Source organism: Eretmochelys imbricata, chromosome 6 (assembly GCF_965152235.1).
Source record: "Eretmochelys imbricata isolate rEreImb1 chromosome 6, rEreImb1.hap1, whole genome shotgun sequence".
In the NCBI taxonomy this organism is placed as follows: Eukaryota; Metazoa; Chordata; order Testudines; family Cheloniidae; genus Eretmochelys; species Eretmochelys imbricata.
In genome coordinates, this window is record NC_135577.1 from 117960736 (window position 1) to 117988482 (window position 27747).

The window sequence follows — 27747 nt, forward strand, 5'->3', positions numbered from 1 at the left end:
AAATAGGCCCAATGGCCTGTGATGGGATGTTAGATGGGGTGGGATCTGAGTTACTATGGAAAATTTTTTCTTGGGTATCTGGCTGGTGAATCTTGCCCATATGCTCAGAGTTTAGCTGATCGCCATATTTGGGGTCGGGAAGGAATTTTCCTCCAGGGCAGATTGGAAGAGGCCCTGGAGGTTTTTCACCTTCCTTTAGCATGAGGCACATGTCACTTGCTGAAGGATTCTCTGCTCCTTGAAGTCTTTACACCACGATTTGAGGACTTCAATAGCTCAGACATAGGTGAGAGGTTTTTCACAGGAGTGGGTGGGTGAGATTCTGTAGCCTGCGTTGTGCAGGAAGTCGGACTAGACGATCATAATGGTCCCTTCTGACCTTAGGATCTATGAACCTGGCCTGGAGTTTGGAAGCAGTCCCACTGAAGTCAGTGGGACTACTTGTGAGAAGAACTGCTCCCCAACGCGATTAAGGTGATCACTACCCCACAGCAGTACATGTGAATGTTTCACACATCCAAATGGGCCAATTCCTTTAACTAAAATGTTGCCCTTTAAGTCAGCACGTTTTCTGTTAATGATTCACTGTCCAATAGCTTTTTGAATTTATTTAAAATAATTTAATTTTTAATGAAGTAAATGAATTTTAATTAAGTGTTTTACCCACCCGAAGCGTAGAATCTTGCTATGATCAGATATGGTACTTTAGAGATACCAAAAGTATCTTATTAACTAGCTGGCAGAGTCTCACCCCAATACACTTCAGAGAAAATGCAGATAGATGAGTAACTCTGCATTAATACAGCACTGCAGGGAATAATAGCAGCATAATATGAGAGAGATACAAGTAACCATGGCAATAAAATAACAAACATTTCATGGGAGGAAATAGAGGGGTAATATTGAACTGAATGAATGCTGAATATTTCAAGAGTAATTGGGGACCAGCTGGCAGATGACTGCCACCTGTCCTGATTTTGATGGAGCTATCCCACTGAAAAATCCCTAAAATATCCTTAGGGCTGGAGTAGCATGACTGCGTTTGTGCCAGGACATGATGTGGTGAGGCTAGTCTCACAGCATCAATAATAGAATGAGGTCTTCATGTATCAACAGGTCAAAGATGGCAAACAGGACTCAGTGGGAAAGATAAAATGGACCATTTGAGAAACAGAGAAGAAATATTATGCTAATGCAGAATTATACCAAGTTACCACAGAGTTACTATTCTTCCTAACCAAAGTATCACCAAAGAACGTTTCACACTAATCAATCTTTCCATCAATGTGCTGAACTGAACTGAATGAAAATGAAATATTTTCCATTAGAAGAAATCCAAAATAAGGTAGTGAAAACATTAAGAATTGTTGTAATGTTGCAGGAAATTCCAAGGATAAAAGAATCCAAAAAACAACTGTGGAATTTCACATCTGTGTTGTGCCAGAGCTTCAGGCACTGTAATTCGATGCATGTTAATTTACAACAGCTGAGGATCTGGCCCCTGATCTCCCTATCAAACTTTGCATTTCATATTTTCATTAAAGTGATACTCTGTGCTATGCTTTTAGGAATATGGTAGGTTCCTCCAATTTAAAATAAAAATTATGTGACTTTTGTAGCATAGACCCAGCAAAGTCTTAAGAGTAATGTTTGCAACATAAAGAACACTTTTTACCTTACAGTCTTCCAAAGTGTTCTGTACTGAGATTAGACTCGCTGGCTTTTCCAAAGATTTCAGCCTCTCGCCTTGTGCTTCCAGCCAGCTGCTCAGAGTTTGTGCTTTGTTTTCATTTTCAGTGACGATTTCCAAAATATGTTCCAATTCTTGTATCTGAAAATTACAGGATTAAAATATTTCATTTTAATTAAATTATATCAGATTGAAAATGTTTCACCAATTTAAATTCTCTGTTTTGGTTGGAGTCCTTTGTAGGACTCAGGCAGGACAGGAATGTGTCCAACTGCCTATTCACAGTAAATAGCTCTTTCCCTATTTGGTTCTATATCTCACATCATAATTTCTCCATATTTGGGTATGCCAAAGTATTCCCTAACAGTCTAACAGAACACTATCATCTAGCTCTTCTGTAGAGTTTTTCATCAGTAGATCTAAAAGTGCTGTACAAAGGAGGTCAGTATCATTATCCCCATTTTACTGAGGGGGAAACTGAGTCACAGAGAGGGGAAGTGATGTGCCCAAGGTCACCCAGAAGGTCTGGTGGTAGAGCTGGGAACACAACCCAGGTCCAGTGTTCTATTTGCTAGGCCACACTGCCTTGCAATGCTGAGCCTGTTCCACAGATTATTTCTAGTTTCACCAGGGTGAAATAACTCTGATGCATTTATTTATATGTATTTTCTATAACATATAGTAAATACATAATAAAATAAAGAATAGTGATATGCACCCTGAGAGTGGTTTTCATCCATTGATCTTAAAGTGCTTCTATAAGGAGAGCATATTCCATCATTCTCATTTTCCAGAGGGGGCAGAGAAGTTAAGTGACCTGCTCCTGATCACACAGCTGGGAACAGAACCCAGGGCTCCTGATTCCCAGGCCTGGGCCTCATCCACTAGACCACAGTTCTTCATAATAAATGAGTGTGGCTGGTGATATGCCAATCGGCCGGTTTAGCGATCCCAACATCATATGTTAAATGGAAATAGGCAGGGCAGGGGGAGGATATTTTAGCATCCTCCCTGTTTTCAATCATGTTCCATAACGTGGAGGAGGACTGGCCTCTTTTTAAACAGTATCATTGTCCCTGTGGCTTCTGAGTGGGTCTTGGCCATCTACCTGCCAGCGCAGGACTGTTTCTTACCATATACTGCCTACTATTTTCAATCTTAAATGTCTCAAGCCATGGGGTCAATATGGCTTTCCTTCAGCTCAACAGATCACCATTATGATGCCCCTGCCCCAATATTCATCTAAATTCTCCCGTTCTGAATTTCTTAATTATACCTCTTCTTACAGAGGTGTGATAACACCCACCTACTGTACCTTCCAGGAGTGTTATGTAACTGAGCACATATGAAAGTACTTTGAGATCCTTGGGGGAAAGGTAGCATAGAAGCACAAAGGATTATAATACATGTAATCAACATTGGAAGGGAAAAAAAAAGATATAAAACCACGAAATAGGAGCAAACCTTTCTGTTCAGGGACCCTTGCAGCTTGTGCCACTGCAGGTTCATCTCACCAAGATGCTCTGCAAATTCTGTCCTTTCATAGCGCTTGCTTTCTACATCGCAAGTGCTGATCTGCAACAGCGACTGGTTAACAAAATCAACCATCCACTGTTTAAAGTTCATCTCCATCATGTATTCCTGAAAAACAGTTACGATGGCAATATTAATTTAATAAACTCCATTAACTGCTGATTTAGAATGTAATTCTGTGGCATTCAGAGAAAACTTATTATTCTGATCCATAGTACAGTGCATTTCCTGAGAGATACATTCTCCATTGTCTAAATCAAAGGTGGCCTTAGTCCGCTGCTAACAGACGCACAGCATGGGCTAAGATAGGTCCCTGCTTTGTCTTCACTCACACAGATGGGTCTTTTCAGAGAAGACGATTCTGCCCAATAGTAAATACTAACTACAGCTTGGAAATGCCATTTATTTTCTTTGAAAGCAGGAAGATTTGGGCAAAAGAAAGCAGATTCTCTCTCTCTTAAATTATAGTTGTTTATAATGAAGACACAGTCCTTTCACCAAACAGTACCATCCTGACTGGGGCCACTGGATGATATGGTAATACAGATACTAATATTTTGGAGCCTATGAGACGCATGTCTCCCTCAGGAAGAAAGCTAGAAATATCCTTAAGTTTATCCGGTTGGAAAATTCTGAAGAGCTATCTACAAGACAAGGCAGTGGTCAATTCTGTCGCACAGGGGTCCTAGGATATGAATGCTAGGAACATACTTTTAATTGTTAACCAGAACCAAGAAGCTGACCACAAAAATGCAAAGTGCTAAGAAGCACAGGATTAATCTTCAACAGTACACTAATGTTCCGAGCTGAGCTACTAAGTACTTAGCCGCCCTAACGAACCTAGAAATAAATGGATATTCTATTCAATTCTATTCTGGCTCTTGTACTGCATCCATTACTGTGATACCTGAGCACCCTCTAAATGACTCGTTCTTCTGCTCGCATATTTACCTTATATTTCTGAAGAAGGTTTTTGACTTGGGATGCGTTACTTTGCAAATTTACAGTAGCCTCATCAACTTCTCTTTGTTGTTCCACATGGGTCAGCCATGTCATTATTTCTGTGATGGCCTCACGAGATGGAAGCTTTTCCATCTGAAGCTGGAAATCAAATATATAATGATTCTTCTGTACTTAACTGGCTAGCAGTATTAAATCAGACCATCAAGAAGGAGAACATCTTTATCCCCAAAAGGCCTCACATAATGTAATTATCTAAGTATGAACTTGCAAGTAAACCCTGATACTCAAATTTAGGATATGATTCAAACTTAAAATAAGAAATCTGGACATCTCAGAAGTCTGGGATAAGATTATTATTGCCTCTTGAAACTAAGCTTTATATAAAATATGACATTGATGGGGACAGGCAAAGTTAGGTAGAAATACAGTAATAATTAAGCCTCAATACAACACTGAGGATGTTCCAAAAGTGAGTCAGCTGGGCAATTGAGCCCTAAAGAAAAAAGTGCTTCCCCTGCCTTATGTAGTGCTTGACTGAATTCCATCAGTAACATTTTAAAATAATTCTGCACATAGCTTGGCTCAAACAAAGAAATGACAAGAGATTCCCTCCTTACCTGGTGAAGTTTTTCTTGGATGGTTGGGAACTGAGTGATCAGTTCTGCCCATTTTTGTTCAAACTGTGCCAAGGATGATCTAAGCACTGCAGCATCCATTTGTTTCACATGAAGAAGCTGGTTGCCAGTGCTTATGACAGATGACTTCAAGGATGATTTTTCATCTACTTCCTTAGAAAATGCCTGAAATATACAGAGATTTAAAAATATAGATATATTTTTTAAACACGCAGACAGGGTCTCAATCACAGGAGGGACTGACTGGATGGGTTGCAATTCTGGTTGAACTGAAACCTGGTAAAACTCATCTCATTTGATGGAAACTTGAAACCTGCTGGGACTCAGTAAACCCCAGAGGAACGTTGAGCCACGCAGATGTCAGCCAAAACCTTTCTTCTCTATCTTTCTGCAGGATCCTTTATCCCCAGTATGCTGCCACCTACAACCCCTTTCACTGAACAGGACCCCTATATTTGGTGCTTTATTCTCAGGTTGGATCTCCAGTGTCTTGAAAGACCTGCTCCTTCCTTTCCTGACCATTATTTGGAGGGGTTGGGGGGGAGAATAATCTGCTGGTCCCCTCTCACCTATCAGGATCTTCAGATCTTTGTCCCCTGTCTTTGAGGTGCTGGTTGGTTCATATCCACCCATCCACAGAAATATCTTCAGCAGAGCTAAAGCCCCCCAGTCTCTCTCACCCCCATTTAACAGCAGCAGCAGGACTGTGACATGCTGCCTCCCAGAGGAACCCCGGAGGCAGTGCAGTGCTATCCCACTTCATACTCAGGGCTATGCCCTGCTGGCAGATTCTGGCCACACTGCAATGTCATTGGGGGTGGGGAATTATTATATAGCATCTAAACGCTGCAGAATTTTTTGACTTACAAACAAGCTGTCTATATTGTTTCTGACAGTATGTAGGTCTTGTGACACATTGAGAGACTGCTCCTTCCAAAAATTCATTCTCTTCTGAGCAGACTGCAACCATTCAATTAACGTGTCTGAGTCTCTGTTGTAGCTACAGAAACAAAACAAAGCAGGTTAGCGGACTAGAAATGACTCAATCCCTTAGTAGAGTCTATAACACATTTCTTTTCTCCTCTCAGAATTGTCCTTCCATCCACCTAAAGATGTATGCTGCTAGCACTTTATACAGGTTTATACAGGCCAGGATTCCCGCCCTCCACCTCAAGACAGAATCACTGCAGTAGCCCAGAAGTGATATATGACAACTCTGTTCTGCTGAAAGCATACACATGTTGATTGGAGAAATAATCAACATATTTATGGCCTGTGAAACAGCCTCAGAGCTTCTGAGTCTCAAAAGGCTCTCTTCCTGTATTGACCACACAACTCATATGGATCTCATATGGAGGCCTGGATCATCTGTGAAGAGGCAATGTCTTAACACTGGCACAGACACCAGCCCCTGGTCTTTCACAGCACAACTCCAGTGGGTACCCTCCATGTGCAGATCAGGGGAGCGTAATCTGCACTTTAATTAACAATTTTGATATGCAAGTCAGAATAGAATCCAGCTCACTCTCCTCTAGAGATGTCGGCCTTGTAGTGCCAATAGGAGTAAAGACGTTTTTATCATAAAGTAAGTAGATATGACTGACTACACACAGGGAACAGATCTATTCAGTAAGAAGATGACACTTTTTTAAATAGTCACTTTTTTGACCATAATCGGACTTTTGTTTTCCACAAACAGATGCATAAACTCTGTAGTTTAATTACATTGATCTCATGATTCAGGAAATATGGGTATCGATGAATATGTGAGAAACCCCAAATAGCAGTGGCTAACCCTAATTCCCCCTTGACTAAAAACTTACCTGACCAAGAGTTTGAGTAATGTTTGAAGTCTGTGCAGCTCATGGCCAACTTTTTTGGTTAAGGACAACCACAGTTCTTCTAGTTTCCCAATTTGGTTTACTAATTCAGGACAGCTCACAACAGTCATCAATTTCTTCCCTTCCTTCACCATCTGGCAAAGTCTGGCATGTTTTTCATCAATGTTTCTTTTGGTTTGCTAGCAAAGTATAAGTATTTTGCACAACAACAACATATTTTAAAAGAGAAATATGGCTATTAAAACTTGCATTTTATTCCCCCAACTGGCATTTATTTTATTTTCCGTTATGAAGAGCGGTAAGAATAATGGAGACACAAGTTATTTTTCATTTTAACTTGTGATGTATCTTGACATGTCAAGAAATAGCATGTCATGGCTCCACCACATGAAACATAATTATTGTGGCCCATTTGAGGCATCTCATAATACAAATTCAAATGATAATCTATGCCACCTGTGTTCATCATAGTTAGTTCATGATTTTGATAAAGTCATTCCTTCTCAGTGCCGAATAATCTCATATCCATTTGTTTACTTTGGATTATAGACTTCTATAAAGGCATTACACAAATATGCAGTCCGAAAACACTCCTTTTTACACAAAAAATACTCTTGGGTTGGTAAAAGGATTTATTTGCAATTAAATAGCCATGCACAAAATCAAGCAGTAGTGAAAAAAACAAACAAACAGAATGCAGGCAAACAGGGTCGAAGTTTATAAACTTGACTCACTATGGACACAAGCGTATGGGAGATCGAATACCGCTAATACAACATGCTCCCTGAAGAGTGCAAAAGCCAAGTGCTGGCACAAAAAACAATTAACTTCCACCACTGTTTTAGGTGGTATAATATGCAAATCTGGAACTATTCTGTTTTTAGTACATGCTGTGTTCAACCTAAAATCATTCCTTCTCCTGACAGAAATGAGTCCAAGAAACAAACAAGCCTCTTCAGTAAAGGTAGGTTAGTCTTCCACACTTTGAGCCTCAGCCCTCAGAAGACAACAGAAAGACTCCCCAGGAATGGGGATCAGCCCTAAGCATGTACCACTCAGTCTAAAGAGCACCAACAGACAAACATATTAACGGATACATCATGTGTTTTGAACTCATTTATATTAACTGAAGAACTGTATCGTCCTAAGCACTTCTCTGATATTTGGAACAAATTATTAAATGTCTATCTGCCTTTCTCCAGAAAACTAACTTTATTTTCCTTGGAAAAGAAGAGAATTCAAGGTGATTTAACTGTACTTCCCAGAATTTTGGAAGAGATTGATAGAATTGATAGACTTTTCACTACAAAGAGCAGCTCAAATATTTGGAAACACTGGTCTGATTCTCACCTCACAAGGGTGAGAATTGAATCAGGCTCATAATCATTGTGTATCACTGGAGTATGTATTTGAATGCCAGCTTTTAGAGCAGCTGTAGGGACTCTCTTCGTAAATGAACTAATTGAAACTACCTCTTTCCCCGATACTTTTAAAAGGTATAAAAAGTTTTATTTTTATATGGAAATTTAAGTTTGGGCACAGACTACAGTTGCTACCTTGGCTAAAAGGGAGAAGGACCCTGTTTGGACGACATTAAGCATGTGCTAAGCAGATATTTCTAAAACAGTATTTTTGCCATATACAGTGTACCTTGATCCTACCAAAAAAAAGTGATTAAACAGAAATAAATAAAAATACCTGGAGAAGTGTAATCCTCTCCATTAATCTTTCTTCTGTCTCGTCTACCAAATTCACAGAAGGCACTGCAGAAGCAAGCGCCTCTAATTCTTTGTTGAAAGGTACATAGTCCTCATCAAATTCTGACCATTCCTAAAACACAAGGCATATGTTAATGTAGTGTACCTCTTGTTCTATGCTTATGCTAAACATTGAAAATGCTGATGCTTTAACACTTACATATTATTCTTAGTTCAACCAACAAAACAGAACGTCAAAACAAGAATATAGAGAGAACATATATTAAAGAGCAGCTTCTATGTGATCTGAAAACTGAGAATTTCACTTAACACACAGGTGATTTCTCACTCAAAAACTATTTATGATTTTTTTAAAAAGAAACGTAGGTTTTTAAAACTTTTTTTCATTTTAATGTACTACCGGTATTTCTGTGCCACACAGGTCTTTATTCTCAATCTGGGTGTTCAGAAAGTACCACAGGCATGTTATAGGAATTCACATTCATGCTGGAGGGAGGGATGGTGTTTAAATTCCAAATTTGAGGGGAAAGAGATGAATTGCTAAAACTGAATGTGAACAGTCAGTCACTGCCCTCAAACAGACATGGGTAGTAGGCAGCTGCTGGGCAGAGTATCTCTAGCATAGAAAGGGTTCCATTTTCCATACCAGGTTAATTCTAATCCATTACCTTTAATAAACTCTCCAAGTGTATGCCATATTGGGAAGCCTTTTGTTCCAGCGACCTGACGTCTTCCACCAGCTCAGTCCAGAATTTCTCTTTTTTTTGTAATGTAGCAGGAGCCACCTTCTTGGAATATGATTGCACAACAAGCATATGAGCGATGAGCTTGTGAAAAAAGCCCTGAAAAAACAACACTGTTACATGTTTCAAGCCTATTTTTCTGTTTTATAGCAAGTGCTCCATCAGATTCTTTGTATTACGTGAGGACATCTGTTGTGATTTTAATCATAAATAATAATGACACTTTGCATTCATTATATACTGTTTCATCCAAGGACTTCAAACACACCGGTGAACCAGGTAAATAATATTACTATGCTACAGTGATGTTAACTGAAGTAAGGAGTGGTTAAGGGATGGATTGGGGCAGGACCTTTTATGGAATTGCAGGGCTGGGGAGCTCAACTAGTTTGTCACAAGTGCAGTCCCTGCACCCAATGAAACAGCAAATGCTCCTTCTCCATGATCCCAGGAGCTCAGCACCCAAATTGGACAGGGAGGCGCATAGAGGAAGAGGACAAAGCAGATCCAGAGAGTGCTGGTCACATTGACACACTGGGCTGCTCATAGGGAAAGCTCCATACCATCACCTGCTCATCCCAGTGGCTAAAAGCTATGGTCTAGCCCAGAGAGATTTGCCCAAAGTCACACAGAAAGTTGATAATTAGTAGCAGAACGCAGGAGCCCCTATGTCCATATCCCTGCTCACTCCACTAGACTATACACTGTTCCTTAATTAACTTTACCACAGATTTAAAAAATACTGGCTATAAAATAAAACATCTTCCGGACACTTTGATACATTCTGAGGTAGCTCGAACCAAGGATAAATGGATCAGCAAACCCAGACCCCTGTTCCAAAGAAGTCCCCAAAATTGTGAGATTCCATCCAGGAGCAACCATACTTGTTTTGCCAGCTGGGGCGGAAAATGTTTTCAGTGCCGTCCCCTCCCCACTCACGTCCCAGTCCCCTGGGACAACAACAACAACAACAAAACCCTTGGCAACAAACCAATCAGCAGAGTAGAAAAAAAAACAAAACCCAGCAGCATGAAAATGGCCTCTTTATTTATTGTTTTTGAAACCATCCTATCTATCTCAGAATATTTACTGCATTGACTTCAAGTACCTCAGACTCTCTCTTATGCTAGGAGAAGTAGCAATAACTACTCAGCAACGATATTTGAGAAAAGTCAGTCACAGAACGTCATACTCTGCAACGATTTGAGCCGTGCTGCATTGCATGTGCTGTACCTTGTGATTTTCCAGGTGAGACTGTAAAGTAGCTCTACTTTTGGCTAGCTGCTTTGAGTCCTGAGCAAGCTTCTCTCGTCCAATGTCTACCAATTCTGCCAACCCACGAATCAAGCCTTCGTATTGGCTCTCACTGATGAAAGGAGAGTTTAGTTCCATATACTTGGCTCTCAGAACCCCCCAGGTGTCATTCAGAACATCCTAGGAATTAAACAAAATTCAATGAGCTTATTTCTTGCAAGGTATAAACCAACATAGAGACCTGCGCGCACCATTTCTAGAGTATCATATCGTGCCAGATGGCCCTACACCTTTCACTGCTAAAGTGTCTTGTTTTGAAGAGTCAAATCTTGCAGGATAGAATGTTGATTGCTCTGTATTCTTACCTCTAATTTATACACTTCATGGATCAGAGCAACAGGTAATTGAAATCTCTCCCCATGATCTCTCAGTTTTGCTATTTGGGTCTCAAAGTTGTGTAGCTCCAACGTATATGAATCAGTTTTCTGAATAGAAGATATAATAAGGAATTAAGTGTAGTTTTGCTCCTTTAGGTTTTACACTATTATTATGAGTATTATGATAGCAGTTAACGATCAGGACTTAATTGTGCTAGGCACTGTACAAACACACAGTGAAAGAGTCCCTACCCCAAAAGCTTACAATCTAAATAGACAAGACTGACAGGGGAAACAGAAGGAAAGTGACTTGCCCCAGGTCATACAGTCAGCCAGTAGCAGAGCCAGTAAAATAATCCAGATCTCCCAGTTCAGTATCCTCTGTACTGGGCCACGCAGTTATTTTTACTAAATCAGTAGTAGTCAAAATAAAAACACATCATCACCCTCTGAGGGTGCAGAATTTTGTTTTCCAGTGAACACAAGAGACCTAGTGTAGGGAGTTCTCTGAAATAAGGGAAGTTTTAGATTCGTATGATTTTCAGATTTAGCTGGATAGGTGACAGAACAACTCTGAGGGGTAGGCGGCTGTTGTATGTTCTGGAAAGGGCATGCAATCTGCCCTCAGTTTAACTATCTTGTCATCTGTCTGTCCTTCCTTAGGGTCTTTTAAGCCCTTAACTAGGAGAAGGTAGGTTAATTGATTCATGTACCATACTACGAATGCTATGGCAATTGTTGCATTTGTTAACATCTGTTTATTAGGTATTCCTTATGTGAATACTTATATTGCTGGGGAGGTTTGAAATAAATACTAGTGTCCCCTCTCCCATAAGGGGAAGCTCAAGGGACATTCTAATTAAGGCTGTTACATATAAAGAGCTGTATTTTGTGCTTTTGTGTATCTTGTCTTGCGTCCTCTCTGCCCTAAATTGCCTGGTTGGGGTGACTTGCGCCCCAAGGGAGTCAAAGAGTGGGTGAGCCCTGTGTTTCAACTAGTGCCAGGACTGCAATCAAGCCCTACTGTTGTATGGGGGTACAGTGTATATGTGCGTATGGGGAGTGGTCATTCGGCCTTCTCCCCCACATTTGCAGACCTGACAGCATGAGCCAGCCCTTAGAAAATATGAAATTGTTTCTCACATTTTAAAAACAAAACCACAGACACAAACCAGGCAATATTGTCCACTGCTAGATAATTTTGCCTTAACTTAGTATTTTGAGTTAATTACCTGAAGCTGTTCAGCAACATTATGCCCACGTATTGCATTCAAGGTTTGTTGCAGAGTAGATTTTTTCTCAATTAACTGATCGTACAACATCCTGACTTCATTCTGTGAACAGATAATAACAGGAGCTAACTCAGAAGTGTACTCAATAACAAATGGCAGTGATAAATCTCATACAGGGAAAAGACACTTGAATGGTGATTCATCATGGCACTTTGATCACTCTGTTTTTTACATGCTCTGGGCTCGATGCAGGAATCACTGGGTGAAATTCTACAGTCTGTATTAATCATAGAAACATAGGGCTGCAAAGGACATTGAGAAGTCATCTAGTCCAGCCCCTTGTGCTGAGACAGGATCAAGTAAACCTAGACCATCCCTGACAGGTGTTTGTCTAACCTGTTCTTAAAAACCTCCAAAGTATTCCAGTACTTATCTATCCTTATAGCTACTTTTTTTTTCTAATATCTAACCTAAATCTCCCTTGTTGCAGATTAACCCTGTTACTTCTTGTCCTACCTTTAGTGGACATGGAGAACAATTGTTCACTATCCTCTTTATAACAGCCGTTAACATATTTGAACACTTATCAGGTCTCTCCTGTCTTCTTTTCTCAAGACTAAACATGCCCAATTATTTTTAACCTTTCCTCATAGGCCAGATTTTCTAAACATTTTATCATTTGTGTTGCTCTGGACTCTCTCCAGGTTGTTCACATCTTTCTTGAAATGTGGTACCCAGAACTGGACATAGTACTCCAGCTGAGGCCTCACCACTGCTAAGTAAAACAAGACAATTACCTCTCATATTTTACATACGACACTCCTGTTAATACACCCCAGAATGATTTTTGCCTTTTTTACAACTGCACCACATTGTTGACGCATATTCAATTTGTGATCCACTATAACCCTCAGATCCTTTTCTGCAGTACTACTGCTTGACCAGCTATTCCCCATTTTATATTCAAGTTTTAGATTTTTCCTCTCTCAGTGAAGTACTTTGCACTTGTCTTTATTCAATTTATCTTGTTGATTTCAGACTAAATTCTCCAATTTTCTAAGGTCCTTTTGAATTCTAACCCTGCTTTTCAAAGTGCTTGCAACGCTTCCCAGCTTGGTGTCATCTGCACATTATATAAACATGCTCTCCACTCCATTATCCAAGTCATTAATGAAAATATTGAATCGTACCAGACCCAAGGCAGACCTTCTGCAGAAAAGGACCTAGGGGTTACAGTGGATGAGAAGCTGGATATGAGTCAACAGTGTGCCCTTGTTGCCAAGAAGGCCAATGGTATTTTGGGATGTATATGTAGGAGCATTGCCAGTAGATCGAGGGACGTGATCATTCCCCTCTATTCAACATTGGTGAGGCCTCATCTGGAGTACTGTGTCCAGTTTTGGGCCCCACACTACAAGAACGATGTCGAAAAATTGGAAAACGTCCAGCGGAGGGCAACAAAAATGATTAGGGGACTGGAACACATGACTTATGAGGAGAGGCTGAGGGAACTGGGATTGTTTAGTCTGCGGAAGAGAAGAATGAGGGGGGGATCTGATAGCTGCTTTCAACTACCTGAAAGGAGGTTCCAAAGAGGTTTCAGAGTAACAGCCGTGTTAGTCTGTATTCGCAAAAAGAAAAGGAGTACTTGTGGCACCTTAGAGACTAACCAATTTATTTGAGCATGAGCTTTCGTGAGCTACAGCTCACTTCATCGGATGCATACTGTGGAAACTGCAGAAGACATTATATACACAGAGACCATGAAACAATACCTCCTCCCACCCCACTCTCCTGCTGGTAATAGCTTATCTAAAATGATAATCAAGTTGGGCCATTTCCAGCACAAATCCAGGTTTTCTCACCCTCCGCCCCCCCCCAAACTCACTCTCCTGCTGGTAATAGCCCATCCAAAGTGACCACTCTCTTTAAAAGAGATTTTAAAGAGATTTCAAAGAGAGTGGTCACTATGGCTGGGCTATTACCAGCAGGAGAGTGAGTTTGTGTGGGGGGGGGGGGGGGGCAGAGGGTGAGAAAACCTGGATTTGTGCTGGAAATGGCCCAACTTGATTATCACTTTAGATAAGCTATTACCAGCAGGAGAGTGGGGTGGGAGGAGGTATTGTTTCATGGTCTCTGTGTATATAATGTCTTCTACAGTTTCCACAGTATGCATCCAATGAAGTGAGCTGTAGCTCACGAAAGCTCATGCTCAAATAAATTGGTTAGTCTCTAAGGTGCCACAAGTACTCCTTTTCTTGTTCCAAAGAGGATGGATCTAGACTGTTCTCAGTGGTAGCAGATGACAGAACAAGGAGTAATGGTCTCAAGTTACAGTGGGGGAGGTTTAGGTTGGATATTAGGAAAAACTTTTTCACTAGGAGGGTGGTGAAAAACTGGAATGTGTTACCTAGGGAGGTGGTGGAATCTCCTTCCTTAGATATTCTTAAGGTCAGGCTTGACAAAGCCCTGGCTAGGATGATTTAGTTGGGGATTGGTCCTGCTTTGAGCAGGGGGTTGGACTAGATGACCTCCTGAGTTCCCTTCCAACCCTGATATTCTATAATTCTATTATTCATGGGACCCCACTAGACATAGCCTGCCAGTTAGACAGAGAATAATTGATAACTACTCTTTGAGTATAGTCTTGCAACCAGTTTTGTTCCCATCTTATAGTAATTTCATCTAGACCACAATTCCCTAGTTTGCTTATGAGAATATCCTTTGGGGCTGTGTCAAAAGCCTTACTAAAATCAAGATATATCATGTCTACTGCTTCCCCCAATCCACAGCCCTGTCAGAGGAGGGAATCAGGTTGGTTTGGCATGATTTGTTCTTCACAAATCCATGGTGGGTATCACTTATGACCCTATTATCATCTAGATCCTTACAAATTGATTGTTTAATAATTTGTTCCAGTATCTTTCCAGGTATCAAAGTTAGGCTGTTTGGTCTTTAATTCCCCAAGTCTTCTTAGTTCCCCTTTTTTAAAGCTAGGTAGTGTTTGCCCTTCTCCAGTCCTCTGGGACCTCACCCATCCTCCATGAGTATGCCCCAAAGGCCCTCTGTATGCCAACTGGCAAAGGGCACACCCAATACACTGTTGTCAGAATATATAGCCAAGCAGTGTCCTGTAAGACATCATATAAAAACAGGTGACTTGCTGGTCATTAATATTATTGCATGATTTATGTCCACTTAGTGTGTAAAGAATTATGTACGTGTGCTGGAAATATGTTACTAAACTATGTTCGGACCACACAATTTGAGTAGAGAGGATAAACAAGCTTGTCATTGACAAAGGAATGTTTTTTCACCTGTTTGCCTGTATCTCCAATGTAAATTGAGCTAAACTGAGCAAAATTTAGCAAAGTGAGGCCAGATACAATGGAAGTACATTTACATCTAAGGTAAACAAAGCGATTAAGCCAATCAAAAAAGCAAATTGACCAGAGGATGAGGAAGACAGTATAGCTTCTACACCCTAACAGGGTCTGGGTTTACTTTGCAAAAATACATTTCAGAGGTTTACTGGATTATATGAAGAGGAGAACAAAGGGAACAGCACCCTCTGACTGTGGAGATTGGATCCTCTGGCCTGGAGTGCTGGAAATGCTGATAACCTGATGTAAGTGAAAAAACTGACTAGGCAAAGACTGCAACTTCCTAAAATTAAGTTTTAGTCACTAGAAAGCATGTTTTGCTTTGTTTGTAACCATATCTGTCTGTTTTTCTCTTTTTTGTTCTTTATTAATAAACTTCTTTTTAGTTTTACTATAAACCATCTCAGTGTCGTTATATTGAAGTATAGAGTGAGTGCTCAGATAACCTAACAGGCTGGTGCGTACACTGTCTCTTTGCAGGCAGAGAACTTAATAATTTCTGTGAGTGTCCAGTGAGAGGGACTGGACACTACAGAGAACTACTTGGGAACTGGGGTTCACTGATCATTACCTGCAAGGCAAAATTACGACTGGCAGTATTGAGGAGTTTGCTGGTGAATTGGACAAACTAGTGTGGTAGGGAGCTGACACATAGTCTAATCTCCAGCAAAGCTCACTCTTGCTTAGGTAGAGGGGTAACACAGTGGCTTTTGGTTCTGAGCTGCCCTAAGGAGAGCGTCATATTGAGTTCTTGAAGATAATAGCTAACAGTTCCGTGATTGCTTCAGCTAGTTTCTTAAGTAATCCTGGGTGAATTTTGTCAGGACCTGCCAACTTGAATACATCTAACTAATCTAAATATTCTTTAACCTGTTCTTTCCCTATCCAGATTGTGTTCCTTCCCCCTTTGTTGTTAATATTAACTGTGTGAAGCACCTGTTCACAATTAATCTTTTTAATGAAGACTGAAGCAAAACAGACATTAAACACCACATCTTTGTTGGTGTTATCCCCATTATAAGCTCTCCTTCCCCACTAAGTAGCACAACTACACTTTCCTTTATCTTTCTCTTGCTCCTAATGTACTTATAGAACCTCTTCTTATTGCCTTTTATGTCCCTTGGTATGTGTAACTCATTTTGTGCCTCAGTCTCTCTCATTGCATTCCCACATGCTTGCACTCTTCTTTTCTACTCCTCCTTAGCAATTTGTCCATGTTTCCACTTGTTGTAGGATTCCTTTTTGATTTTCACATCATTAAAGAGCTCCTGATGAAGCCATATTGGCCTCATGCACCTGATGAAGTGAGCTGTAGCTCACGAAAGCTTATGCTCAAATAAATTGGTTAGTCTCTAAGGTGCCACAAGTACTCCTTTTCTTTTGGCCTCTTACTGTTCTTCTTATGCAGGAGGTCAGATCAGAGGATCCTAATGGTTCCTCTTGGTCTTAAAAATCTATGAAATATAAAAGGAGGTATAAAATCACCTGCTCTGAAGAAAATGAGCCCTGTACAGCAGCCCTGTTGAGATCAATGATAGGCTTGCCTGAGCATGGACTGCAGGATTGGTTCCCCTTGTATTTTGATAGAAGATCAAATATTCCCCGTAGCAAGGGAAATTTAGCACTGAAGTATCTACATTTATACTCAAACAGTGGGGGCTCAGGAGCTTTGTTTGAACATAGTAAGCCAAATCCTGAGGCCTCTTCTTTGTTTTTGCTCACTTCAGTAGGAGTCTGCCTGAGTAAGGACAGATGAGGCCCATATATTTCATAACAAAAATCACAATACTGTTCCTAAGGAAACACAGCCTGTTGGGGTTAACATTCTATAGGATCTTGGATATTACCCAGAATAATTGCTTTTGTCTACTTGTCTTGGGTACTTTCAGAACATTTCACATCACTCTTTCCCCTCTTTCACAGAAGAATAAAGACTGTGATATTATGACACCCAGTACTGTGGCACATGCCAAGTATAGCAAGAAAAACACCAACAAAATACAGTGAGCATTACGAGCTAAATCTGTCTCCAGTGCATAGCCCATAGTGCCCTGGTGCCAGTGTAGACTGATCTGTGGAGAGCCGGGGAGAAGGAATCCTCCCCATAAGACAGTCCGCAGTGGCTAATGCTGCCTTCAGAACTGCAATAACTCCCACTGCTCCTGCACCCTCAGCTGACAGAAGCAAGCCTCCTATATGCATAGCCTACTGCATGTTAGTGTGCAACAAGTGTCTCTGCAGAGGAGTGACAACCCCCTGCATGAGGTCCCAGGTTGCTTCCCTCCTCGTTCTGCATACACATGTCTACTGTGATCAGAGCCCAATACAACTATCACTGTGGGGAGTAGGGACATGACAAGATTTACTCCTAGATGTATCTGAAATCAGCAATAAGCTAGAAAAAGCTTTTTCTGGTGTTTTTTTTTTTTTAATGTCCATTGTATACTGCTCGTTTATAATCCAAAATGCATTAACACTAACACGTCTAATAGATACTGTGAAACAAGACATGCATTCAGCAGTACAGTACCTGATAATTACTACTGTGATCCAGCCCAGCTTTCATTGATTTGCTTCTAGAAGCAGCAGCAGTTTGAGTTAGTTCCAGCCGGGCTTGCAAGTTGTTAAAGCACTCGAAGAATACATCAGTACTTCCATCGGCACAAGTAATAGACTTTAAAAGATCATCCTTTTTATCTCTGATATCTGTGTGAAGTTTTTGCAGCTCTAGAGAGAGAGTCTAAAGGATTGAAAAGAAGAGAAGGCTAGTGAAAATGGTCCTTGTTAGAGGAAGATTCAACTTTTAAAAACACCAGCAGGACTCAGGTCGCTACTTTTACTCAAATATAATGGGCCTGATTCGCCTTCTCCGTGTAAATCCACTGAGTTTGTGGAGTTACTCCTGATTTACACCAGTGTAAGTGAGAGAGGAGACCTACCTATTTCACTGTAACAGGAACCCATTGAAGCCCATCCATCTATGCTTTGCTGCGCTTACCTCACACAGTCCCTGCTGCACAGCAGCCTCTTCACTGGAGAGCACGCAGGTGTTTAACATCTCTTCCATGTTGTTCAAACACTGACTGATCGCCAAAAGCAGCTCAAAGAGCTTTCTGTCCAAATTTAAGGACGCTTCCCCGGCCCCATTTTCCTGGATGAAGACAAGTTATAGCATTTTTCAGAGCTTCCAACCAAGTCAGAGATGATACTGAGCAAGAACACTGACTAAAGAAATGTGTGTAAAACAGTGAAATATTATCCAACTCATGCTATTAGTAACAAACAGAGGTAGTAAAATACTGAATGGCTAATTTGGAAACAGTCCTCACCCTAACCTTCTATTTTGTACCCATGCAATATTGCAGACTCAACCGAAGTCAGTAACATGACCCGTTATCTACTGTTGCAATTTTGATGTGCAAATGACATCACTTGTGCCAGCAAATGTTTGCATCAGGGCAATAGCTAATGTTGGGGTTGAAAAATGAGAAGCTGCTTCTCAAAATCCAGACCTGATTCCGCAGTGCATTAAGAACCTGACCAAAGCCCGCCTCTATAATACACTCAGTTTTGGGGAACATGGTTACTGACTAGCTGTGCTTCATTGTGCTAAAGCTATGTCTAGCTTTCTAGAAGTCCTTGTTGTTAGGATATAGATATTCAGGCCTGTCTGTAAAGGCCTATACTCTAAGAATTTAGGTGTATTCTTATCACTTGGCTAGTTATAGAGGTACAAAAGAAAGAATCAAAATCACTGTCTGCCGGTGTAAGGGCCTTCTCTTACTGTGACAGTTTGTGGCCCTGTGCTTAGGCTAAGGCCTTTGGCTAAGCAGCAGAGGCAGCCATAAGCTGGGAAGCGAACGGTCACATCCTCACATTCCAAACTAGTCACATTGAAATAGGGTGCTATTCGGCTGTTAGGAATACAATCCTGTCCTGATAGTGCCTATCACCTCCAGAGAAAGGGAAGTGCCTAGAAAATGTAAAAGGAAACTTAGTTTGATAGCATCCTGTCTGGCAAGAACTCACTTATCAATAGCTGGGATGTGGAATCCTCACTTCTGTATTGTTTTGTCATTATAGTTCTCACTTTGCTGTTGTTTGTCTCTATAATCTCTGTCTGGTTCTGTGATTGTTTCTGTCTGCTGTATAATTAATTTTGCTGGGTGTAAACTAATTAAGATGGTGGGATATAATTGGGTACATAATCATGTTACAATACATTAGGATTGGTTAGTTAAATTTCAGGAAAATGATTGGTTAAGGTATAGCAAAGCAGAACTCAAGTTTTACTATATAGTCTGCAGTCAATCAGAAAGTAGGTGGGTGGGGGTGGGCATGCGGGTGAGGGAAATGGGAACAGGGAATGGGGGTAAGAAAATTGGAATCATGTTTTGCTAAAGGGGGAAATGGGAACAGGGAATGGGAGTAAGGAAGTTGGAATCATGTTCGGCTAAGGGCAGGAATGGGAACAGGGACACAGGTGTAAGGCTCTGTGGTGTCAGAGCTGGGAAGGAGAATACTAAGGAAGGAAACTGGAATCATGCTTGCTGGAAGTTCACCCCAATAAACATCGAATTGTTTGCACCTTTGGACTTCGGGTATTGTTGCTCTCTGTTCATGCGAGAAGGACCAGGGAAGTAAGTGGATGAAGGAATAAGCCCCCTAACACTTGTCATTTTTGTGATAACAGAGCACGTGATTTGTACCTGTGTCTGCACAACATTTGCTTCTTGGCTTAGATCTCCAAGCTGCATGGTGTAGGTTTTCAGTTCCTCAACAGTTGGGGTTCTAATGCTACATACAGCACCTCTCGGCAGAATATTCAGTTTTGTTGTAATCTAACGTTTGGAAAAGCAAATTACAGTTAGATTAATGATTCAGATTAAAAATGGAACCATACTGCTACATAATATTCTTTTTAAAACAAAAAATTAAAATAACACCATCTGGATCCTATGGGTCACATTTTCACTAACAGGAAGGAAGCTCACCTGCAAAAAGGTTTTCATACCTGTTGCATCCACAAAAACCTATTTATATGCACGCAAAGGTGCCACTTCGGCCTCTGGCTGAAAACATAGCCCTGTGAGTTTCAGTCTTTCAAAACTACAGGCTGCAGTCCTCAGTAAGGTAACCCCCCTGTTTACTTCTGTTTGAGTTCTCCCTGAGTGAGGACTGCATGTCCCAGTCCTTCACCACTCATGACCCTCCTTGAGTAACTGATATTGTCCCATGTAATGGAATCATTTCTGAGAACACAAAATATCAGCCTGTTTGTAGTTACTAATTTTTTTTTAATATCAATGAACAAAACTAACAAAAGTTCAAGTTATTCATGTTCTCACATAGTAAAAACCTGCAAAGTCATACTAATAATCTTCAGTCCCTACAGCCCAAACTTTGGCTTTGACATACACCAGGTACGTCCTCATAGAGGACAATCGAGTCCCGCAATGGTGAATGTCAGGACAGAATTTGTCCCTGAGATCAATGTTTGCATCTGCAAGAACTGGGCTTTAATCTCTATCTAGGCTAGGAGTTGCGCACCTAACTCCCTTAGGCTTCTTTAAAAATCCCAGCTGAAATAAAAAAAGACAGCATCAGGCCTAACCATGTAATACAAAAATTCATCTAGATGGCCTCTATGCTACTTATTACACTCACCACTGCAGTGACACCATCTAACAAAAATTTAAAGAAAAGCACTAATGACTACTCATAATGGCTTTCAAGGATGAGCGAGAGAAACAGTAATACTAAAAATGCCTGGTAACGATACCCCTGACTACTATAAATCACGATTTCAATTGGACAGCTATGACACAGTTTTCAATTATTTAATGATGTTAAGAGAGACAATATGACGATACAGAAAGCGAAATGTATTCATTTATGCCTTTGCCGTATCTGAGTAAGGAGCACATATTAGAGGTAATAATTATTTTGTATTGGAAGGAACATAAACAAACCTGAGGGTCAGCAAGCTGACACAGAGGAGACTTCATTGTAGAAAACAGCTCTTGTTGTAAATATTGCCACTTATCACCAGTCTGGTCCTTTAAAAATGGACCAGCAAAGTCACTCCTTGGAATAGGTATGTTACTGCTGTGTTCGGGGAACATGATCATAAGAACAAGGAAAGATTAGCATATCAATAGACTGTTACAACTGTGTGTATAGAATTATCTCCCTTAACCTACCCTCCTTCCCCACATATACCCACAGTAAAACCAACAGAATGTGTGAATTTAGCCTCACCCTTAATCACATTTTTTTTTTGCCACTCCCTTTCCTCCCACTTTTGTTTTGCTTGTTATCCACTTAGGCTATAATCCTGTGAAGATTTACATACATGCTTAACTTTATGCATTGTGAACACTCCCACTGCCTTCAATGATTTCTTGAATTCAGTGAGATGACTCCAGCATGTAAATTTAAGCTTCTACTCATATCCTTGCAGGACAGGGGCCTTAAACTGTCAGCTCGTTGTGGGTAGGGTCCGTACCTCCACATGCCTGTATAGTACTTAGCATACAGTTGGCACAACAGAAATAATAACTAATAAGAATAATCTTCCTTCAAGCTTTCCCTTTCATTCAGTACTAGCTTATCACCAAATGTTGTGTTAAAGAGGTGAAATAAAAGATAGTGGGTTTTTAAACAATACTATTATGATAGAGAAAAGCCTTCAGTGCATATTTATACTCCATGGCTGTCAGGCGATGTATTATTTTTAATTACCATCAGCATAATCTTCTAAGCAGCACCACAGACATTTAAAAGCATGGGAATGATGTAGCATACAGTGTTGGGGCAGAATGAAATGCAGCACAGCAGAAGGCTGAAGCTGTGTCTGCACTTACAGTGGCAGGTACAGGACAGGCATGACATGTGTAGCTACATGCTGCAGTGAAAGGCTCCGGCAGTGGGGAGGGCTCTGACTGGAGTCTTTCCCCTCTGCCTGAGCTTTTGCCTGCTGCCAGAGACTTTCACTGCAGCAGGGAAAGGCCCCGGCAGGGGAGGCAGCAGGACACTACCCTGCTAAAAATAACAGGGTAGACAAGGAAGGCACTGTTTGGGTGGGTAGAGAGCTGTGTAGGGTAGATACCTAGGGGGTCAGGCGTGCCTCACTGTCTGTGCTTCTATTTATACCCATGCTAGCGGGGTGTGCAGTGTCTGTACTCTACACACTGCCTAAAAGTAGATGTATCTTAAGGCAACAGGATACATAACTATAGGTGATAAGTGCATACATTGTAAAACTTTAGCACACATTTGGAATTAATTAATTGTAAAGCATCAATAACGTGCCTGTAGGGCAAGTTTCTTCCAACTCAACTCAGTTAGAAGTTGGCTTATACCCTGACGTATGAGGGATTATATCACTTCCCAAACTCCCTTTTTTAAAATCCTTACTATTCTAACTCTGGATGTTCTCATTATCCATATAAATGTCCAGTCCTTTTTTGAATATTTTGAATACTCTTGGCCTCAATGATAACCACAGGCTAATTGTACACTATGTGTGAAAACTTCTTACCTTCTACTAGTTTTAAATTTGCTGCTTTTTACTGTCACTGAATGTCCCCTTGTTTTTGTATTGTGAAATAAGGAGAATAGAGGTGCCTGATCTACCTCTGTATATAAGTTTTGTTGTCATGCCTACCATAGCTTATGACACACAATAATAATAATTATTAATTATATTACCATAGCATATAGGAGGCCTAGTCATGGACCCGGATCCTATCTTGGTAGGTACTGTACAAACACACTTGAGTTATGTAGCAATTTCAGGGGATACTACAGTGTGAATTGGATCTCCACTAAATTGCACAGCTTTTGACAGATTTTTTCCTTCTGTAATTTTTTTTTTTTGGCAACACACCCCTGTGTGAGAACCTCCTGTGCCTCAGCAATCCTGCAGACCATATGGTGTTTGGAAGACATGCTCAGTGACTAATTTTTCTATTTTGTACCTTGAATCTAACTTCTGAGTAGTGCTGTCATCAAAGTGTGGCTGCATTTTTTCTACATAAAATTTGATGAAGTCGATAAGATTATTTTGCTCAGTCAGTTTTAACGGCAGATTCTGGAAATAAGGAATAACATGAATGATAAAGTAAAGTGTGTAAACCATGTTCTTCTCAAAGGATGGTCTTGGTTGCTCATTTAACAAAAATAAATAAAAAAAATTACAGCTACCAAAACAAAAAGCAACTGATTATATACATGTGAACTACACATAACTTTATCAAATACATAACTTTTCTTAGATGATATAACATTATGGAATTGTTTTTAACCTATGTTGAGATCTAAAAGCTAATAATAAAACCATAGAAATGTAGGGCTGGAAAACATTTCAAAAGGTCTTCTAGTTCAGCCCCCCCATGCTAAAGTGGGATTAAGTATATGTAGGCCATCCCTCACACGTGTTTGTCGAACCCTGTTCTTAAAAACCTTCAATAATGGGATTCCACAACCTCTCTAGTTTCCTTCACTGATGGCTATCACATCATGGCAGGAGAACAGAGCATACTGTGAAATAATGGACCATATCTTTCCATTCTTATTCTGGCAAAACTCCCATTGAATTCAATGAGACTTTTGCTTGAGTATGAACCACTAGATTTAACCGTGTGTCTTTTAATTAGAAGAGGGAGTTGAATTAGAAATTCAGCAACTCCAGTCTCCAGTCTGGATTGTTTACTTGAGTAATCTTCAAAGAGAGAAGGCACAAAAAGGAAAAAGCTGATTTTCAAACAGCAGAATCTACAGTGTTACTTACAGAACCGAGAACTTGAGCTCATATTTTTAATCTGCTAACAGTAACCTTAAAAGCCACTATAGGCTAGATTGTGGGTAAAATTTTCAAAAGCACCTCAATTACACTGGAGCCTCAAGTCCCATTTTCAAAAGTGACTTAGGTATTTATTGCCAGATTTTCAAAGATATTTAAGTGTTTAAGGTGCAGAAAGGTGCCTAGTGGTATTTTCAGAAGTTCCTGAACAGGTTCATCACGTGTTTAGGTCTTTAGAAAATCCCACTACATGCCTATATGCATCTTTAGACACCTAAATAATTTTGAAAATACGGCCCTTAGGAACCGAAGTCCCACTCACTTTCGATTAGAGTTAGGCTCCTAAGTGCCCAAGACACTTTTGACAAGTTTTTCCCATGCCTCTAGGCACAGCCATGATCAAGGTGTGCAGCGTAAGCTGCCCCGCTCCAGGAGTGCCCTTCGGAGGTACGCACCTCAGACACACCCCTCAAGGCTTTGTCCACACACAAAAGCTGCATTGGTTTAGTTAAATCAGTGCTGCTTTGTGTGATGACTCTTTTACATCAGTTTAGGCCTGTTAAGTAACACTCACTGTTCCCGCCCCCCAGCTCCAGGGGGGTAGTAGTTTGCTGCTAGCATCTACCAGGAGCAAACTACATCACCTCCCTCTCACAAGCTCAGCTGCACTGGTCAGGGTGTTGGGGGTGGAGCCAAGGCTCTGCCCATTCCCTGCCCCCACTCCCCTACTCCTGGCAGTGCCTGCTTACTCCCATGTGCCCAGACCCAAGGCAGGGTAACCCCCACAGAAATGCAGGGAGAGCTCTCCCTCCCTGTGGAGGTGTATAATCCAAGTCACAGTCTAGCCCTCGGAGTCAAGCATATCTGAACAAAGCAGATAATAGACAACTGCTCTTTGTATTTATGGGATGAGCAGCAGGATTACCTGATGCTGCTGCAAACCATTACGGCTGCTGAAAGGTGGCACATCAGTGGTAACAAGGTTGGATACTTTGGAGCTGCCAGGCTGAAGAAGTTCTGAAGGGATCCTTTCACTGTTGTTGAGCTATAAAGCGAGACAGTGTTTTGTGAAAGCTCTCAGAAGTCAAAAAGTGGCAAAACATATGTGTGTAATTTAGGGAAGAGATGTTATCATGACAGGCTCTGAAAAATACACTGGGGATGAACCAGGGATGATCTCTCAGAAGGATGGGACAAGACTATTAGTTTAGCCTTGCTGCAAAGATATTTGTGCTGTTTCACCTGGGGAGAGCTTGACTTTATTCTCATCTTCCAGTAAAGTCCTTTCTTTCATTAGTTCACCTCCCCATACTGTTGGTAGCAGAATTATAGGAAAGTACGGTTTTGGAAGTTTCATTGACACCAACTCTTAACACTTTTGCTTGAATGAACTATGGTGAGGTGCAATTTATGCATGTAAAACTAGCTTCCAACTTCCACATGGTTCATATGGTCTGGAAGTTGTGTAGATTTTCTGCCTGGTGATACTTGTAGAGGAATGTTGGTATTCAACAGGAGAGTTTAGCACCACCAGTCCCTTCCCTGGCTACCACTACTCACCTTTCAGACAGCTCTGTTCCAGGGTAGGTGAGCCTGCAGCTGTCTTTGCCAATGCACCCACCCCTAGCAGACTTTCTTGAAGCCATCATAAAAAGATGGGGTGGGGAACTAGCCCCACAGCTGTAACTGACTGCCAATAAATGAGTCAATCTAAGCAGAGATATTCAGAGAGATACTCAGATGAGTACTGAATAGGCACAGAGAACAACCTATTCCTTCATCGATGTTGGAGATCCTCTAGTGGAAGACACAGGTGGGGCAGTGTGGGAAAGCTCGCATTGTCACTGCCCTTGCTATTCCTGTTCTCTGAAGAGAGGGCTACAGTCTTGGAATTGTCCTCTTGGAACCTTTCACCACCAGGATCTCTATTATACATAACATTTTTTTAAAAATCTTAAAATATTTTTTTCATTCTCTCTCATTTTGGCTCATAAAACCTTGACCTCAGATACTGTGCTCTTTAAGCAAAACGAAATCATTCAGAGAACCACTAAAACCATTACAAGCAGCAAGCTGCGCATAATTATACAGCACTGTGAACTAAAATGACAGTGACAGACATGCACATTCATTTGCATCCATCCCTTAATTTCACAATGTCTCTTATAACTAGTCCTCTGAAGCCCTCACCTATTACAGCACAATGTCTCACTCACAGGACTTCGACTAGTATTCAGGCTTTTTACCTGTTCTTCACTGTATTTGTCCTGAAGCATCACCTGGACTTTTTCCAAATTGCACTTCACATCCTTGAGCTTCAAGGAAAGGGCCTCTGCTTCTTTCTGAGGGCCTGCACTATCTCCTTGCTGCCTATCTCTGCAATCTTCCAATAAAGAAGCAACCTTTTGTTCAATCTCTGATAACATAACCTAGGAAATAGAGCAGTTAATTATTCATCTTTACCAGCACAACTGCCTAATACTCTAGTCACTGTTCACACTTCAGCTGTTTGCTTCCGGGAGCTGCTTGAGGTAAATGCTGCACCCCTGACCCCCTCCCACGCCTCAACCCCCTGCTCCAGCCCTACTCCTGCTCTCTGAACCCCTCGGTCCCAGCCCGAAGCACCCTCCTGCACTCCAAACCCCTCATCCCCAGCCCCACACCAGAGCCCGCCCTCCCAGCCAGAGACCTCACCCCCCACCCCCACGCCCCAATCCCCTATCCCAGCCCTTATCCCCTCCCACCCTCTGAACCCTTCGGTCCCAGCCCATCATGAAATATTTGTTCGCCACAAAGGTACTGACAGACTGTAATCAGGTCACCCCTTAACCGTCTCTTTGGCAAACTAAATAGATTGAGCTCCTTGAGTCCTTCTCTATCAGGCATGTTTTTTAATCCTTTAATCATTTTGCGGCTCTTCCCTAAACCTTCTCTAATTTTTCCATCCTCCTTTTTTAATTGTAGACATCAGAACTGGACACAGTATTCCAATAGCAGCCATACCAGTGTAAAAATAGAGGTAATATAACCTCCCTATTCCTATGCGAGATTCCCATTTATGCATCCAAGTACTGCCACTAGCCTTTCTGGCCACAGCATCTCAGTGGAAGTTCGTGTTCAGCTGATTATCCACCATGATCCATAAGTCTTGTAAGTGACTTGGCAGGCAGTGAGTGAGGAAAGGAAAATGCTCTGGCTATATTAATACAGTACAGCATTTTTTTCTTTTCCTTTTAAACTTTTAATTATATCCATTTGCAAAGCCAGAGATATTCCAGGAGTTCAATTCATGTTATGAGACTAATACTTAGAAAAATACAAAATCTGTTTATTAACTAATATATAAAGAGGCATGTTTTAAAAAGGAAGCCATTTCAAAATGTAGTTTTTAACCATCTACAGAAGCAGAACAGGATACCGTTAGGGCCAAATTTTGACTTCAGGGTTTATACGGAAGAAGTCCAAAATGTCATGGCTAGGTAAAGAACCATACTTGTGGAGATCATGGTCCACAAATCCTCTTACCCTTTGACCCATAGGTGCAGGGTCTCCATTCCAACAGCGATAGTAAG

The 27747-nt window shown here is 41.0% G+C and overlaps 1 protein-coding gene across 1 annotated transcript in view; it reads right to left on the bottom strand.

Moving 5' to 3' along the window:
- Positions 1–27747, bottom strand: part of SYNE2 (spectrin repeat containing nuclear envelope protein 2) — a 245662-nt gene that overhangs the window by 76534 nt on the left and 141381 nt on the right. Inside the window, exons 67-84 of the mRNA XM_077820573.1 lie at positions 26422–26604; positions 25101–25220; positions 23352–23464; positions 21342–21477; positions 20079–20210; positions 18368–18520; positions 17900–18109; positions 11987–12088; positions 10743–10862; positions 10357–10557; positions 9049–9222; positions 8361–8492; positions 6645–6841; positions 5689–5821; positions 4804–4986; positions 4175–4324; positions 3155–3331; positions 1676–1831 (exon numbers count right to left, since the gene is read on the bottom strand). Of these exons, the coding sequence (XP_077676699.1) occupies positions 1676–1831; positions 3155–3331; positions 4175–4324; positions 4804–4986; positions 5689–5821; positions 6645–6841; positions 8361–8492; positions 9049–9222; positions 10357–10557; positions 10743–10862; positions 11987–12088; positions 17900–18109; positions 18368–18520; positions 20079–20210; positions 21342–21477; positions 23352–23464; positions 25101–25220; positions 26422–26604 (2772 nt within the window). The remainder of the gene's footprint in view (positions 1–1675; positions 1832–3154; positions 3332–4174; positions 4325–4803; positions 4987–5688; positions 5822–6644; positions 6842–8360; positions 8493–9048; positions 9223–10356; positions 10558–10742; positions 10863–11986; positions 12089–17899; positions 18110–18367; positions 18521–20078; positions 20211–21341; positions 21478–23351; positions 23465–25100; positions 25221–26421; positions 26605–27747) is intronic.